Source organism: Scomber japonicus, chromosome 24 (genome assembly GCF_027409825.1).
Source record: "Scomber japonicus isolate fScoJap1 chromosome 24, fScoJap1.pri, whole genome shotgun sequence".
NCBI lineage: Eukaryota > Metazoa > Chordata > Actinopteri > Scombriformes > Scombridae > Scomber > Scomber japonicus.
In genome coordinates, this window is record NC_070601.1 from 18,606,339 (window position 1) to 18,622,161 (window position 15,823).

At 36.4% G+C, this 15,823-nt stretch overlaps 1 protein-coding gene across 2 annotated transcripts; it reads right to left on the minus strand.

The window, feature by feature from the left end:
- Nucleotides 1–8,394: 8,394 nt before the first annotated feature.
- arl6ip6 (ADP-ribosylation factor-like 6 interacting protein 6) lies at nucleotides 8,395–11,808 on the minus strand. Of its 2 annotated transcripts, XM_053314584.1 has the most exons (4): nucleotides 11,367–11,808; nucleotides 10,392–10,445; nucleotides 9,327–9,459; nucleotides 8,395–9,244 (listed from the first exon to the last, which is right to left on the minus strand). In XM_053314584.1, the coding sequence occupies exons 1-4, from the start codon at nucleotides 11,620–11,622 to the stop codon at nucleotides 9,151–9,153; spliced, it is 537 nt and encodes a 178-aa protein (XP_053170559.1). In that variant the 5' UTR covers nucleotides 11,623–11,808; the 3' UTR covers nucleotides 8,395–9,150. The 2 variants fall into 2 exon arrangements, with proteins under 2 accessions (XP_053170559.1, XP_053170560.1); XM_053314585.1 differs by lacking the exon at nucleotides 10,392–10,445.
- Between the last annotated feature and the right edge of the window lie 4,015 nt (nucleotides 11,809–15,823).

Sequence of the window (15,823 nt, forward strand, 5' to 3'; positions counted from 1 at the left end):
ATGAAATACCAATAGTTGTCGATGGAGTAAGGCGGTGTGCGACTGTCCTCCTGGGTTGTTTTGGCAGATCGCGACAGCAGATGTGTATCCAATTCAGGGATGTCCTTGCCTAGGAAAAGATGGCTTTAAAACACCAGTGTCCAAAAGAAGTAGAGCCTTAGACCGGATAAAAACGAGTTAGAAATTAGGTTTTCAGACGGAGTTTCTGGCGGGTACACAAAGACGCCGGCGCATAGCAATGACGTGATTAAGCTTTGCTTTCCTGTTTATTTCTTTTATTAGAAAATGCCCCTTCATTGACATTTGTACTATGGATTAACCGCTAGGTGGACACAAATAAATACAAATTAAAGACAAGGACAAGTAATGAAAAAGTTGTTCAGAACTTTTGTGCAGCAGGGTGTGATAAGTCAGCTATTTAAGTTTGAAGCCGCCACGATGAACGTCCTCGGACAAGATAACGTTTGTAGGAGGCCAAGAATCGTCGAAAATCCCACATGGAACAGCAAATTGTGCACTTTCTGTTGGATTTAGGTCAGGGGTGTCAGTGCGTGATTTGTAGGTCTTGATAAGACAAAAATTGAGTTTTGGTTTGATCTCTCTACGACATTCCTATCAGGCGTAGTGGCCGTTTGTGTTTCTAGGTGGCGCTAGAGAGTTCGACGTTTGTTTTTCCTTTTTATCGAATTTTTTGCCAGACCAGAGGGGTATTGCACAAAAGTAGAATAAAGAAATCCAGGATAACTGAGCAAGCGCAGCTTGATCTAGCCTGCCCGGCGCATCTTGGCTTATTCGGTTGCACGTTCGCCAAGCCAGGATGAAAAGGCGCGGCTTTGTCAAGCCAGGTGTAGATAGCTGGGATAAGTGCGTGTTCACGGCATTCTCAAATAGACCCACGGCATCGATCACAGAATCACAGATTGGAAAATGGAAAGGTGTCGCACGTCATTCTTCACGGCCGCTGAACAACAGCTCCTGATGGAGTTTCATGATGAGGTTAAAGAAATTATAAGAAATGATAAGAAAAAAAGGCAACACAAGCACAAAGCACTGTAATCAAGGAAAGGGAGAAAGCCTGGCAGACAATCGCGGACCGGCTCAATGCATAAGTAGTCCAATTAATGTATAATTAATGTGTTAAGTATAGCTCGGTGGGTGGAGCACTCGCCCCATGTGTTGAAACTGCAGTCCTCGCTGCAGGGGACCCCGGTTCAAATCCTGCACCAAGCACTCCTATCCTGCATGTCATTACCCCCTCTCTGTTTTCCTGTCTCTCTCTACTAACCTGTACATCAAAGGCAAAAAGCCCAAAAATATACTTAAAAAAAAAAAGTACAATTTATACAACAGTGCTCCACTAGAACTGTCAACATTACAATTAAAGGACTAAAGAAGTTACTGTCCAAGCCCACTAATCAACAGTTTTGATTTAAATTAAATTAAACACTTTGATTTAAATGTGGCAAGTAAAAGTGCATGCTACTCAGGAAATATAATTAAGTGCAAACAATTATTATAATTAGGTGTAGGGCAGGGGGAAGGCACATCTGCAGCTGCAGGATGCACTTCTGCAGATGAGGAGACAGTGTTGCTGGACTCCAGGCTTGAGGTATCATGTCAATTTTGTGGAAATGTCTTGCTCATTTAGCCCATAATGGATATGAAGTCAGTGATTTGGTGCTAATAGAAAATAACATGTGTAACAGGAGGACCCAGATGCTGCTCAGCCTCAGAAGCAGCCAAGTAACATTGTGAGTATCGGCTAGTAAATAGTACAAAGTAAATCTACTGTACATTATACACAATAATGATACCACATGAATGACTATAAAATGACTGTTGCAATTAAACAGTCAACAGACTTTAATGAAACGACAATATAGTCTATGTGTAATATTTTAATGCAGGATAATTAAAATAATGCAACATATTTAGAAAGACCATGGAAATGCTGTAAAACACATTAGTTTGTCACACGATCGACAGTAGAACTGCCAGATAAATCCCTGAGAATAATCTTAGCCTGGTTGTTAGCCTGGTCTGGAGCAGGCTAGCTGCAGAGAATAAATCACCATAGTAACTGGGCCGGGATAAATTTAACCTGCTTTCATGCAACCGACTTGAGGCTAAATTCAGCCAGGATAACTAACATATCCCGGCTTAATCCCTTATCCTGGTTTCGTGCAATACCCCTCAGGGGCCTGTTTCAGGAAGCAGGTTTAACTAACTCTGAGTTAAAACCTTTACTCTAGGCTGACCAACTCTGAGCTGTCAAACTCAGAGTTTTGGGTTTCAGAACAAGTGTTAACAGTTAGTTCAATCAACTCTGAGTCAAAGTAACTCTCAGTGAAGCTTCTGCATGAGGAGATACCAAGCCCTCATCAATGGAGCACAGATAACATGATTCACCATGACAACAGGAGAAACAAAGGGCTCAGTCCTCCTACTTCTCTACAAAGGAGTTAGAAATATTAATGAATACATGCAGACGATGAGTATATATTTAAGAAAAGTATTAATGAAAAAAAGAGAAACATTTTTTCTCGAGTGGTCGACTTATTCAACATTTATATTCTGTGTGTGTGTGTGTATGTGGCACATTTAACATTCATGCAGACCCCAACAGGTACAAAACATAGGCCTACGTGGCAGCAACTGAATATAAAAATAAAAATATAGCTCAAACAAGTAAGGTATTGATTACAAACAATTGTGGTGTTTAGCCTGCCCTCATTAAACAGCATTTAAATGCTACATTCAACATGTGATATATATTTCAGTAGTTGATGAAATCTTCTAAGCAAAAAAGAAAGTCAATTTTTCAGCCATCCCAACACTGCCAGTATTTAATATTGTCTATTTGAAAGCAACACCTACATGCCTTTATACATACAACACTACAAAAGTAAACGTTTCAGTGTAATAGTCAAATTTAGTTTTATGTTTGGGCACTTGGCACTTTCACCGTAATTTAACAGTAGCTGGTATAGAGAGAGAGAGAGAGAGAGAGAAAAAGTTCCTCACTGGTAGCCAGGGGTGGATTGGCCATAGGGAGTACCGGGACTTTTCCCGGTGGGCCGGTCAATAATGGGCCGGTGGCTGCCGTTTTTTTATTTTTTTTATTTGTTTATTTAGTTTTTGCTGCTCCTTGCCATGGTAACTCTCCCGGCCCAGAGCAGAGACATGCACCGGCCAACAGAGCTCCGCTAAAGAATACCTGGCCCAGTGGCCCTATGATAGGCTACAGAGGCCCAGGAGTCCCACCCACGCTGGTTCTTGACCCTTATTCACTTATTCAACCTTAGCTGAGAACATCGGCGACAGCAACTGCCACAGGGCCACCAAAACCTAAAGCAGATTCAGTCATGTTTGCAGCGCGACCATGGCCTACAGTACAGTGCACCGGGTGGAGGACCGAGTGTGTAGGATGACGGCTCAGTCATAGTGAGCCCCCTTGTGGCTGACTGTAGTGGCTACAGGTCATAAGTCCGGCACCCTTCATAAAAGTGACACTAAAAACTCACAGTACTCTTCAAATAAAGTTTCTCCAACCGTGTTTGTTATTTTAGGTAGTTATTATCGTGATAATCCATGTCCAAGAGTCCATCTCCCCGGATAAGATGGGGTTTATTCATTATTTGCCACTATAAACACACTCTGACCTCCTCAAGCTTTTATTTTGGTACTTCCTGTTACCGGCATTTGAATTTGAATATTAGCTAAATATTTAGTTTCACTCAAAACATTTAGATTTAACATTTAGATTTAGATTTAGATTTAACATTTAGATTTAGATTTAGATTTAACATTTAGATTTAGATTTAGATTTAACATTTAGATTTAGATTTAACATTTAGATTTAACATTTAGATTTAGATTTAACATTTAGATTTAGATTTAGATTTAACATTTAGATTTAGATTTAACATTTAGATTTAACATTTAGATTTAGATTTAGATTTAACATTTAGATTTAGATTTAACATTTAGATTTAACATTTAGATTTAGATTTAACATTTAGATTTAACATTTAGATTTAGATTTAACATTTAGATTTAACATTTAGATTTAGATTTAGATTTAACATTTAGATTTAACATTTAGATTTAGATTTAGATTTAACATTTAGATTTAACATTTAGATTTAGATTTAAGATTTAGATTTAACATTTAGATTTAGATTTAACATTTAGATTTAACATTTAGATTTAACATTTAGATTTAGATTTAACATTTAGATTTAGATTTAACATTTAGATTTAACATTTACATTTTGATTTAACATTTAGATTTAGATTTAACATTTAGATTTAACATTTAGATTTAGATTTAACATTTAGATTTAACATTTAGATTTAGATTTAGATTTAACATTTAGATTTAGATTTAACATTTAGATTTAACATTTAGATTTAGATTTAACATTTAGATTTAGATTTAGATTGAACATTTAGATTTAGATTTAACATTTAGATTTAGATTTAACATTTAGATTTAGATTTAGATTTAACATTTAGATTTAACATTTAGATTTAGATTTAGATTTAACATTTAGATTTAGATTTAGATTTAACATTTAGATTTAACATTTAGATTTAGATTTAACATTTAGATTTAGATTTAGATTGAACATTTAGATTTAGATTTAACATTTAGATTTAGATTTAACATTTAGATTTAACATTTAGATTTAACATTTAGATTTAAATTTAACATTTAGATTTAGATTTAGATTGAACATTTAAATTTAACATTTAACATTTGGATTTAAATATTTAAAATATCTCTAAGTTGACAAATATTTTTGTAAATGTGCAAAAAAGTGACTCAAAAATTCACACCAGTGTTTTAAACATGGTTTGAAGCTAAATGTGACAAAATGTTGCTGTTATTTACAAACGGTACCCCATAAGAACCAAGCTGAAACAGACAGTGTAACCTTTGGTCCAAGCACTGGAAACCAGCCAAGTGAACAATGGTGTCTGATCTTGTTAGTGTGTCCAGTTTTGGATAGACCTATTTGATAAACTGAGAGAAGATGGCTACTTATCAGACAACTTTTTGGACATGTCCTTGATCCAGTTTTGCTTTCTTCAAACGATACAGGTAATTGATATATAATGAGATAAATGATGACCAATAATATTTTTAAAAGCCACAAATGACCATATGTAACAACCTCAGTGCCTGTGTCCGGTGCAGAGATTGTTTCTTGATGTGCTATGGTATACATTTTGCATCATTTCCTGTTGCTGGGAGTAATTGCAGTGATTGTGCTGCTCCCACTCATCCTAGTAAATTACTGTTACATCCTTCATTACTGCAGCTGATTTCCTGCTTTACACTTAAGTATATACTGTTCCTACTCAAGCACATGAGTGCACTGTTCAACATTAGTTGCACTGCAGAAAAATACATTTAACAGGTATTAATATCATGTGCCAATCTACCATATTACAAGTTATATTAGAAGACAAAACTTAAAAGGAAGCAAATCATGTGCCAGGACTACTCAGTAATTAACAATCCCCAATATTTTTACACACTGTCTGACTGAATATTTGCCTCCTAGCAAGAACGTTATATTGACTTGGAACAACCACAGAGTCCGTCAAGTCCACAACTCACGATCACCTCATGGACGTCCCTCCATATTGCATGCAGTCCCTCAACTGTACGGAGGCAGGGATTGTTTGCATCATGTGGACCTGGAGAAGGTTAATGTCTGCTTTGAAGAGTCTGTGTTTGTAGCAGATTTTGGATCCTAATTTAAATAAAAAGCTCACTATCAGGGCACCACCGGAAGCGAGATCCAGAAGTTACGATTATTTAATTGGACACAATCAAATACCGTAATTCAATTTAATAGACTTGGCTAAAGTCAAATTACTGAATCAGTCAAATATCTAAAGTTATGAATTCTAGACATCAGGGAACCAAAAATGTATTCACACCAGAAATAAATTGCACACGCACACACTTGTCAATAATACTAACAGATTATTTATTAAAGCATAGGATGTAAATATTCACAAAGAAAGGGTAATAACAAGCTTTTACTCATGTCACAGCAGTGATAAATGAGATGTTCTATATGTCTAAATGGTATTTAGATTATACTATTGGGAATTTAAAAAATGGAAACGTGGAGTTTGGGCCTTGGTCAGCAATAAGCTTTTACATCTATCACTAGCCTGATATAATGAGAGATACGTCACCTCCACCTGGGGGCGGAAATGGCCAGCTCTGTTTGATGGACTGGGCTGCCTCACGGCTTCTAATCATAATTATGACTTTTTTCTCATAATTATGACTTTATCTCATAATTATGACTTTTTTCCTCATGATTATGACTTTATCTCACAATTATGACTTTCTATCTCATGCTTATGACTTTTTAATCTCATAATTATGACTTTTTATCTCATAATTGGGGAAACAGTGGGGGAAACATCAATTGAAGCGTGCTGTGTTGTACTTCTTCATAAGAGTGTGCAGTGCTGTTATTTAAAAACAAAGTCTATTTTCTATCTAGCCCTTTGTGGTGTGGAACTGAGCTCTGGATGTTGTGCATTTTATGTCCTGCTGTTGGTCTACTGTTACCTGTCTCAGCCGGTGCTCCTGTGCCTTAAATTATTATTGAAAAGGAAATAAGGTTTTGTAATTTTCTATATAATTGCTTTCTGTGTCCTGTGTAGGTAACTAAATCCTCTGACAAAAACCTTTACTGGTTAACTCCAGGTGGTGGCAGTATTTGCCCGGTTTGCAAGGTTTATTACACTGTCAATATCAATGCGAGTTCCTCCACAACATAAGATGATCAAATTACTTACAAAGTTGGTCATTTCTATATACTTTAATGTCAATTTTACTTTTACACTATTATAGCTCCAGTACAAGGGTAAATATTAGCAATGTTATTTTTTGTGGAACATATAAATGAATGAATATGCATCAAAATGTTTTGGAAAAGTAAAAACCTTAACCTTAGGCCAGCAGCAATTAACTTTACCTTTTTTAAATTAACAATTTTAACTTTCATTTTTAACTTCAACAACTTCAGCTAGAAAGTATTCAGGTCTTTCAATGTGAGAATTTGACATAATCATGGCCATGGAGTCTATTTTTTTTTCTTATGAACTTCCTGCCATGTAGAATTATTAGTCATTTTTGGAACTGTGTAGTACTGACCTTGTGTTTTTTGAGGGGTGTATTTTGTGTAGCAGACACACTGTGATTGTAGAGGCAGATATGTGTGCATCACAGTAAAATGTGAGAACAACAAGAGAGACGGAAGGTTAATAGTTATACCAGTTGGGGATGTCGCAACAAGCCTTTTAAAGAGTTGTTTTTACCATATTGATATCCCCAAAGGAGATTAGGATGCCAACAAGGAAGTTGTGTAGACTTCCAGGGAACTGAATCTTGGCTGGAACACGCCGGGTCAAGTTGACCTGATACACACACAATAACAAATGATGCCCACACGCCAAACGGTAGTATAGAGTCTGAAGGGGGCGTGGGTCGGGGCTCTTTTGCTGTTTCACTGTTTGTCACTGTTCTTCGTTGTTGGTGTCTGCTGCATCTTCAATAAAGTCCCAGTTGACTGTTTGACGACTTCTGTTCTCAGTCTCTTACTTTAAAAGTTATTGAAGTTAAGTAATCAAGTAATTATCTTGCATGATATGTTCACTTTGAGATGGTCTGTCATGTGACCTGAATGTTTAAAATTAAACATGTTGTAACAAATTAATCTCTAATACTTAGTTGGTCAAAAGATGTTGGAGTCTCAAAAACTTCAATCAAAAATGACCAGGAGTCATCCAGCTGAAAGCAGTTAAGAGTTTTATTGCCAGCAACAGACCCCGGAACCAAAACATACACAGAAAGCGTCTATGCAGAAATGATACAATGATCTCAGATAAAAGTTTCTTTTTGTACTGATCATTTTGCTGACCACCATAGGAAAGTGTGAAGTCACTTTCAACCAATCATCTTTTCTTTCAAAATAACATTTTGGCACCGATCACTACAATGCCCACTTCTTCACTTTTGGCAGCTGCTCCATCCAATTTTCAGTTTTTCCGGGACTTCCTGATGGGCATGAATTTTCACTACATCACCAGCTTTGAAACTCCGCCCTCAGACTTCAGTTTTTTCTACAGGGGATTTCCCACAGCTCATTCAGCTGCTGCTCAGTTACTTTAAACTATGTTCACTACAGGCTATATCAATTTTAATACTGTTCAATTACTTTTTCTTACTGCATTCTCTTTTTAAAAATAATAATAAAAGTGTGGTATATTTAATCACATACACTGTAGTTTATATTACTCAGTAAGTGCAGAATCACATACATTGTAGTTTATATTACTCAGTAAGTGCAGAATCACATACACTGTAGTTTATATTACTCAGTAAGTGCAGAATCACATACATCTCTCCTTTTAACATAATGCCTTCAGTTTTGATTATCTTTAGCAGTCAATACACAATTAGCAAACGCATCATTATTCATTGTTAATAATTGTCATCCAAACTTTACACCACAATGTTTATATTTAATGGAAAAATTGATACAGGTCTGAATGTTTGACCCCTACAATGAGTGGATCTGGTAGCTCTGTTATGCTGTAGGGGGCATTTTGCTGGCATGGTTTGGGTCCACTTGTCACGGACGGTCATTGCAAATCAATATAAAGTTGTTCTAATTGATCACCTCTATCCTATGATGAAACATTTCTCCTATCCTGATGGGAGTGGGATTGGTGTCTTCCAGAATGATGATGGCCCCATCCATAAAGCATGAGGGGTCACTGAATGGTTTGACGAGTATGAAAATGATGCTAACTATATGCTATGGTCATCACAGTCACCAGATCTCAATTCGGTTGAACACCTATGGGAGATTTTGGACCGATGTATTAGACAACACTCTCCACCACCATCATCAAAACACCAAATGAGGGAATATCTTTTGGAAGAAAGTTGTTCATCTCTCCAGTAGAGTTCACAGACTTTAGAATCAATGCCAATGTGCAATGAAACTGTTCTGGTTGCACATGGTGGTCAACATACTAAGACACTTAATGTTGACGTATGTGTATGTATGTGTGTGTGTGTGTGTGTGTGAGACAGAGAGAGATGGGTCAGGTGAGGCTCCAGATGACAGTGAGCATGGCCATGATGCCATTGAGGACAGCAACACCATAACACATGTGGAAACCATGGGCCGATAAATCTCTAGAGGAAAACACACAAAGAGGCTTCAATTTATGTCATTGTGCTTATGTCATCACACAGTTGCAACACTGCAGTGTATTACCTCAAGTAGGACGGTGTCAGTAGTACTGGGAACCCCATGCCAGGCTGGTAGGAGTCCACGTAGGTCAGAGTCCATGAGAAGATACAGCAGATACATCCTGCTAATACTGACAACACCAGGATGCTCCAGAAACCTACACACACACACACACACACACACTATTTGTCTGTAAGCTTTTTGATAACTAAAGCTGGCATTAGCATTGTCAAACTCAGTATTTGTGTCAAACAACCAAATTATGGAACAAAGTCAAGTGTAGTGACACACAAGCTAACCCTAAAGTAGAACAAGGCTCTTTCTATTAGGGATGGGCGACAAAACAATAGTGATATATATTGCCATAGACACGTAATCGATATCAATAAAAATTACATTCAGTAGAAAGTTCAATAATTTCACTTCATTGGAAGAAACCATCGATGAGAAAAAAAGGTGAAGCAAATGGTAGCATAAAAAAACTCACTCGCTCCCTGGTAACCTAGCAACTATAAAGATAACGATGTGAGCGTCCACACTTATGAACTATAAACAGCGCTGTCAAGCACGTGCTGCATGCTCCAGCTCTGTCAGCAGCTAATTAAAAACACACCCGGTCAGAGTTAATATTCCAGTTCAGTTAAATCATTACCGGACCATTAACTTGACACACTGTTTCAGGTGTAATCTGTGTTTTTTAATAGTGTTTCTAATAAAAGAAAAATAAAGTTTGGAGTATAAACTATATGTTTATAAATGAATAACTACTGATGCATTCAAATGAACCAGTCTTTAATAGAAAAGCGTTTTCCCCAGCATGAGACCCTCCAAAATAGACTGTGTCTTATACACTGCTTTTTACAGTATGCTTCCCCCCCCCCCCCCCCCCCCCCCCATGTCCTTATTTTAAATAGGTCATTAAAAAAAATCAATAATTATCGATATCGACTGATATCAAACACTTTTATCGTGATACAGTTTTCAGCCATATCGCCCAGCCCTACTTTCTATGGGGGATATATATAATTGTTAATATTAAGTCAAAACATGAAGATGATAAACAGTAACTTGTTACATAATGATACTAACCCAACAGCTTCTCATCAGTGCCATCCTCTCCCCTCACTCTCTCTGCCCGCAGCTCTGAAACAATCACTATCAATAAATATTACTATTCAATACAGTTCAATTCACTTTAATGACCACACAGATGAGCTGGTGGAATTTGGTTTCAGTACAATGTGTAACAAGTAGTGGAGAAAGTATTCAGATTATTTTACTTCATGCAGTAAAATGCAATGTAAAAATACTCCATAACAAGTAAAAGTCCTTGAGTAAAAGTAAGTAAGTATTATTAGTTCAATCTAACATGTAGTATTACAGTAAAAGTACACAAAACAAGGGGTCTGGGGGGTCCTCTGCCATAAAAATGTTTTCAATTAATCCCATTTCCTGTATTTTATACATACATTTAGGGACTATGATACAAAATCCAGGAAATACTGTAGTTGATATATTCTGTCAGAAAGTATAGTACCACCTAGCTAGACTGGTCAAATCTGGACTGGATTATCTCAGATAGGCCAAAGACTCTTTAAAACACAGTTTCAGAAATGTGAAAGTTTTCTGTTTGTGAAATGAAGGTAGATTTAACTGTTTGTTTGTTTTCCACATGTAGACCACATTAGACTGCATGAAACTTTTAACAGCAGTTAGCTACCTATATTAAACCTAGGGGTCATGCCCCTCCAGGGTCATCAGATCATTCTGAGGGGTCGTGAGATGATTAATGGGAGAGGAAAGAAGAAAGAAACAAAGTTCTGTTATCTGTTTGTTTTCTTTTGTTGATGTTTTGTCTTGTTTTGTTTAGCTTATGAACTTTTTCTGTAATCTTAGATTTTTGGTGAATTACTGGATCATTTGAACATATTTTAATAACCGTGGAGTACAAAGGACAATATTTCGATCTGGAATGTAATGAACCAAGTTTAAGAAAACTTTAAATAAGAAATGTGTTTAGAGAATACAGTTTCAACAGCATTCAATGCGTAAGAAACGTACTACCTGTAAGGATTGGGTAGAGGAGGGCAGAGAAACTACCAACCGCGGCCACAGCAGCAGAGGACGCCAGGACCGACAGCGCGATACCGGGCCAGGGTCCGAGTCCGTTCCGGTATGTAAACGGACGCCCTCCATTCCCAGCAGGACCCTCTGCAGACATGAAACCCACTCCATATCTCACAGACGAAGGTTCTGCATGAAACATGTCTTCTGACAAACCGTCACTTAAAACGCTCCCATCTGTCGCACTCCTCGACATTGTTAAGTATTGACAGTTTACACACTAATCAACAGCGTGTGTTACAGTGTGTACCACAGTCACACTGACTCTGTTAAAGTCTGTTTAGTCCCAGCTGGTCAGTATAGAGTTGTATCACAAGTGTGGAATAGTGTGTTTCTCCATTCACGTTCTTCCAGTCGCACTTCCGCACACACAACCACAGCCTCTTTTCCGGCGGTGTGGTTTTTTTTTTTTTTCTGTCGTTACGCTTGTGTTGCATTTTAATGACCAAACAACTAGCCTATTTTACGCACCTTTCTTCCATAAGTAGTTCATGAAACCTGTATTGTTGGACTAAGTACCTCTTGTTCCATTCATGGAAGTATTATCAAGTACTGCATCATTTTGGAGTAATCTCATTACAAAGTTCCTCACATACACAAACCTCTAACAATGTTTCAATTCTCCTACCAATTGTTCATAGTTGCTGCAATTAACATAAATACATGCATTTAAAACAGTATAACACAATAATAATGTGTACAAACATATTTGGAAAGAAACACCCCCCCACCCCCCACACACACACACACAAATATACATATGTACACATGCTTACACACACCACTCATACAGTTAAGTTATTTTGTTAACATAAGTTATTATTTGAAAATATATACATCATTGTATTAACTTACCTTCGGTCTTTAGATTTATTACTTTCTCTTTTTTTGTACATTGATTTGTTTGTTACAATGCTACTTTTCTTGTTTCATCTCTTTTCTTTTCACCAAAGGCACTGTTATCTTTCTATCTTATCTATCCACTTACTGTGTACTATGCTTAATGTACCTGTATATAACCTATATTGCACTGCATCTTGTACAATTCCAATTGTCCAGTTGGTCCTTTTTCATCCCAAGGTGCTGCTCATGGTACCACTGCTCACAGCTGTCACACTGTATCTGTAAAATGAAATAAGTGATTGTACTTCCCAAATAATACAAGACTAACTTTGTGTCTACAAATATATTTCATTCACACAATTTACACAAATGCTTTAAATATGTGGTTTTGCAGATATTTCCATTGATGCTGCTGTTACATCCATGTATAACCTAAATTTACTTTCCTTATAATACAATAAACACCTATTATAAGTACACTGCAAAAAGTTACAAACACCCAATCAGTGGTGGGAGGCCTAGATCCAGGGGGCTTTGAGATCATGTAATTGAGATACTGTATATGGATAGATTTAATAGTTTATTGGAAGCAGTAGTGCTGTCAAATGTAATTCAGCTGTTCAGGTCTATGAAGGTAGATTTGTGTCTTTATTATTCAATCAAAAAAAAGTTAATTCAATCAAAAAGAACATTCTTAATCAAAAAAAATCACTTCAATCAAAAAAAACATTTTCAATCAAAGAAACAAAGTGTTTGAATGCAAAAACATATTTGAGACCCAAACAATTGCATTTGAACACTTTTTCTCTTTGATTGAAAATGTTGTTTTCGATTGAAGTGATTTTTTTTTAATTGAAAATATTTTCTTTGATTGAATTAACCTTTTTTGTGTTTGGGCCTTATTATGGGTAGGACATTTGTGTCTTTATTATTCAATCCCCAAAAATATCACTTCAATAAAAAAAAAAAAATTCAATCAAACAAAAAGAGTGTTCGAATGCAAAAATGAAACAGATTTTTTTTAAAAACACTTTTTTTCTTTGATTGATTTTTTTTTTTTTTTCAATTGAAGTGAAAATAGTTTTGGAGTCCTTTTTTTTTTTGATTGAATCATTTTGACACAAACGTCCCGCAGTGGGCGGCTGCTTCCCCATTGGTCAGACATGACCAAGACTGTCCACACCAATGATAGACGGTGGGCCGAGGCCCCGTATCAGCTTTGGTTTTTGAAAATAATGATCCCCATGGAGGGAGGACCTGGATCTTTTACGTTTTAAAGTTTATTTTTTTTCTCAATCAGATTTTCTTTGTTGGCACTCGTAATTCTTGCACATTTTGTGTTTATCGGTAACTTTGTCTGAGTTACCGGTTCCGGCAAACCGAGCGGGCAGCTATGCTCGGGGTCCGACATGTATGACGTCATTGCAGTTATTGTCCAATGACACGGCTCGAAATTTCCCGGGGTTTAACTTTTTTTTCTTTGTTTGCCGGTTGGTTACCATGGTTACCATGGATCTGCTGCTGTCAAGTTACCGGCATCGGAGTACAGTACATCAACACTTCACACACACATTGCTAATATAACACAGATTTTGCATATATATATATATATATAATATATTATAATTAACATATATATAATTATATTATATATATTATAATTAATATTAATTATAATATAATATATATATTATGTATAAATACATATATAAATGTATATTTATTTATTTATTTATTATGTGTGTGCATTTATTAATTGTCCTTTTAAATAAGTTATCTGTGAACCTCAAACTTCAGGAACCTGCTGCTATTCCAGCTAACTGTGGCTACCACAGAGACTGCTACAGCCACTTCACCAACGTCACAAACATCATTTGCTTTGATAATGAAGACTTTCTTGTCCTTCGTCTCCCAAACGGCAGCATTGTTTACCCATCCAGATTGGAAATACTGCTGTCTGTACTTTTGAATGCTTTCATCCTCGCGGCTGTATAAGGGGAGGGATTCTCGTCCAGATAAATGTATACATCCCCGAATTGGAGGTCTGGCAGGGACTTGGATGTTTTCAACGGCTGAAATACACTTGCAATTTAAACATGTATCTTGCCTTTTCTTCGTTGGAAAGGTGTTCTAAATAGAACAGAGTGGCGACAGCCTCAATAGTTCCAAGCACAGCCCGCACTGTCATGTTCTTCTATGGGACAGAAGCTCGAAGAGCTCGCTTTTGAACAGCAAATATTAACATAAACTGTACACAGGTACATTTACAACTCTTATTGAATTACTGTGTCAGTTACGTGTATTGAGTGGCTGGAAAACAACTAAAAGCATAATTAGACAAGTCTTTATGTGTGTGGGGTTTTTTTAGGGAAAGCTTTGCTTCATGGACTGCAGATTACTAAACTGTAATCTGGTGCAATGCATCTCTTATGCAGCTACATGAGATTAATGTGGGCTATTTGTTATTCACAAATAGCAACTTTGTTTTTATATCATCTTTTACTTTTAGACAAATATAAGTTATTAACAGAAATTTTAATTTTACAGAAAATATGACACACATTAATCAGTCAATATTTTCTGTGTTACAGGTTACCACACCGTTTGAGCTGATAGGGATGGACTTAATAGGGAAATTAAAAACCACCACAACAGGAAATCAGTACATATGTGTACTGATTCTAACCAAGTGACCCCAGGCATAAGCCATCAAATCCAAAAATGCAGAGGAAGTGACACAGTGCAACCTCAAATTTCAGTTTGAAGCACCAAAGAGGATTCTTACTGATCAAGGCTGGGAGTTTGTGAATGAAGTATGCATGAATAACTACTGACATGAAATAAATATATAACGAACATTTATCATATACAGAATTTTGGTCATGGCTTATTTAACTATTATATTCATTGGCTATCACCCTAGTTTTCAGTTAGACACTTAACATTTGATTTATTGTTTGACATGCTAAATATGTCTATAACCTTTTATTTTTAAATGATGGCGATGATGAGGTTATCAATGCATATCTGTTCCTGCTTGTAAAAACAATATAATGGGGAGAACACTGCACATTGCACTGGACTCCTTTGAAATGACATGCATATGGCAGAGAAAACCCCCCAAAATTAAGGTATTAAACAATATTATCTCATGTTATTGTACTAAGAAATACTGAACAATATACTATAATCACTAGGCATTTTTGATTTGTTGAGAGTCATCACTGGATGCTCGTGGTAATTATTTTTTCAACTTGATGGTATTGTGTTTTATATATATGTATATTTAAAAATACTGTGTGTGTGTGTGTGTGTGTGTGTACATATTCTTCAGCTGCACATGCAGTCTGCATAGTATTGCTGAAGAACTACAAAGCTACTCATACAGCATATTTATGAAATTGTAACTCCATATTTGATCTTACCAGCAGGAAAAAAAAACTGTTTTTCTGGATCCACTGGGTGAAAGAAAACCATGTGTTGAACATTGCAAGGACATCATGAGGTAATTTAGTATGCATTCTTTTAGGACACTTTAAGTACAATAGGTAAAA

Coding starts and splice junctions, on each gene's coding strand:
- arl6ip6 (XM_053314584.1), bottom strand. CDS start 11,622: ATGTCGAGGAGTGCGACAGATGGGAGCGTTTTAAGTGACGGTTTGTCA. Junction 10,446..11,366: donor CCTCTACCCAATCCTTACAG/GTAGTACGTTTC, acceptor TGATTGTTTCAG/AGCTGCGGGCAGAGAGAGTG. Junction 9,245..9,326: donor CTGACACCGTCCTACTTGAG/GTAATACACTGC, acceptor GTTTTCCTCTAG/AGATTTATCGGCCCATGGTT.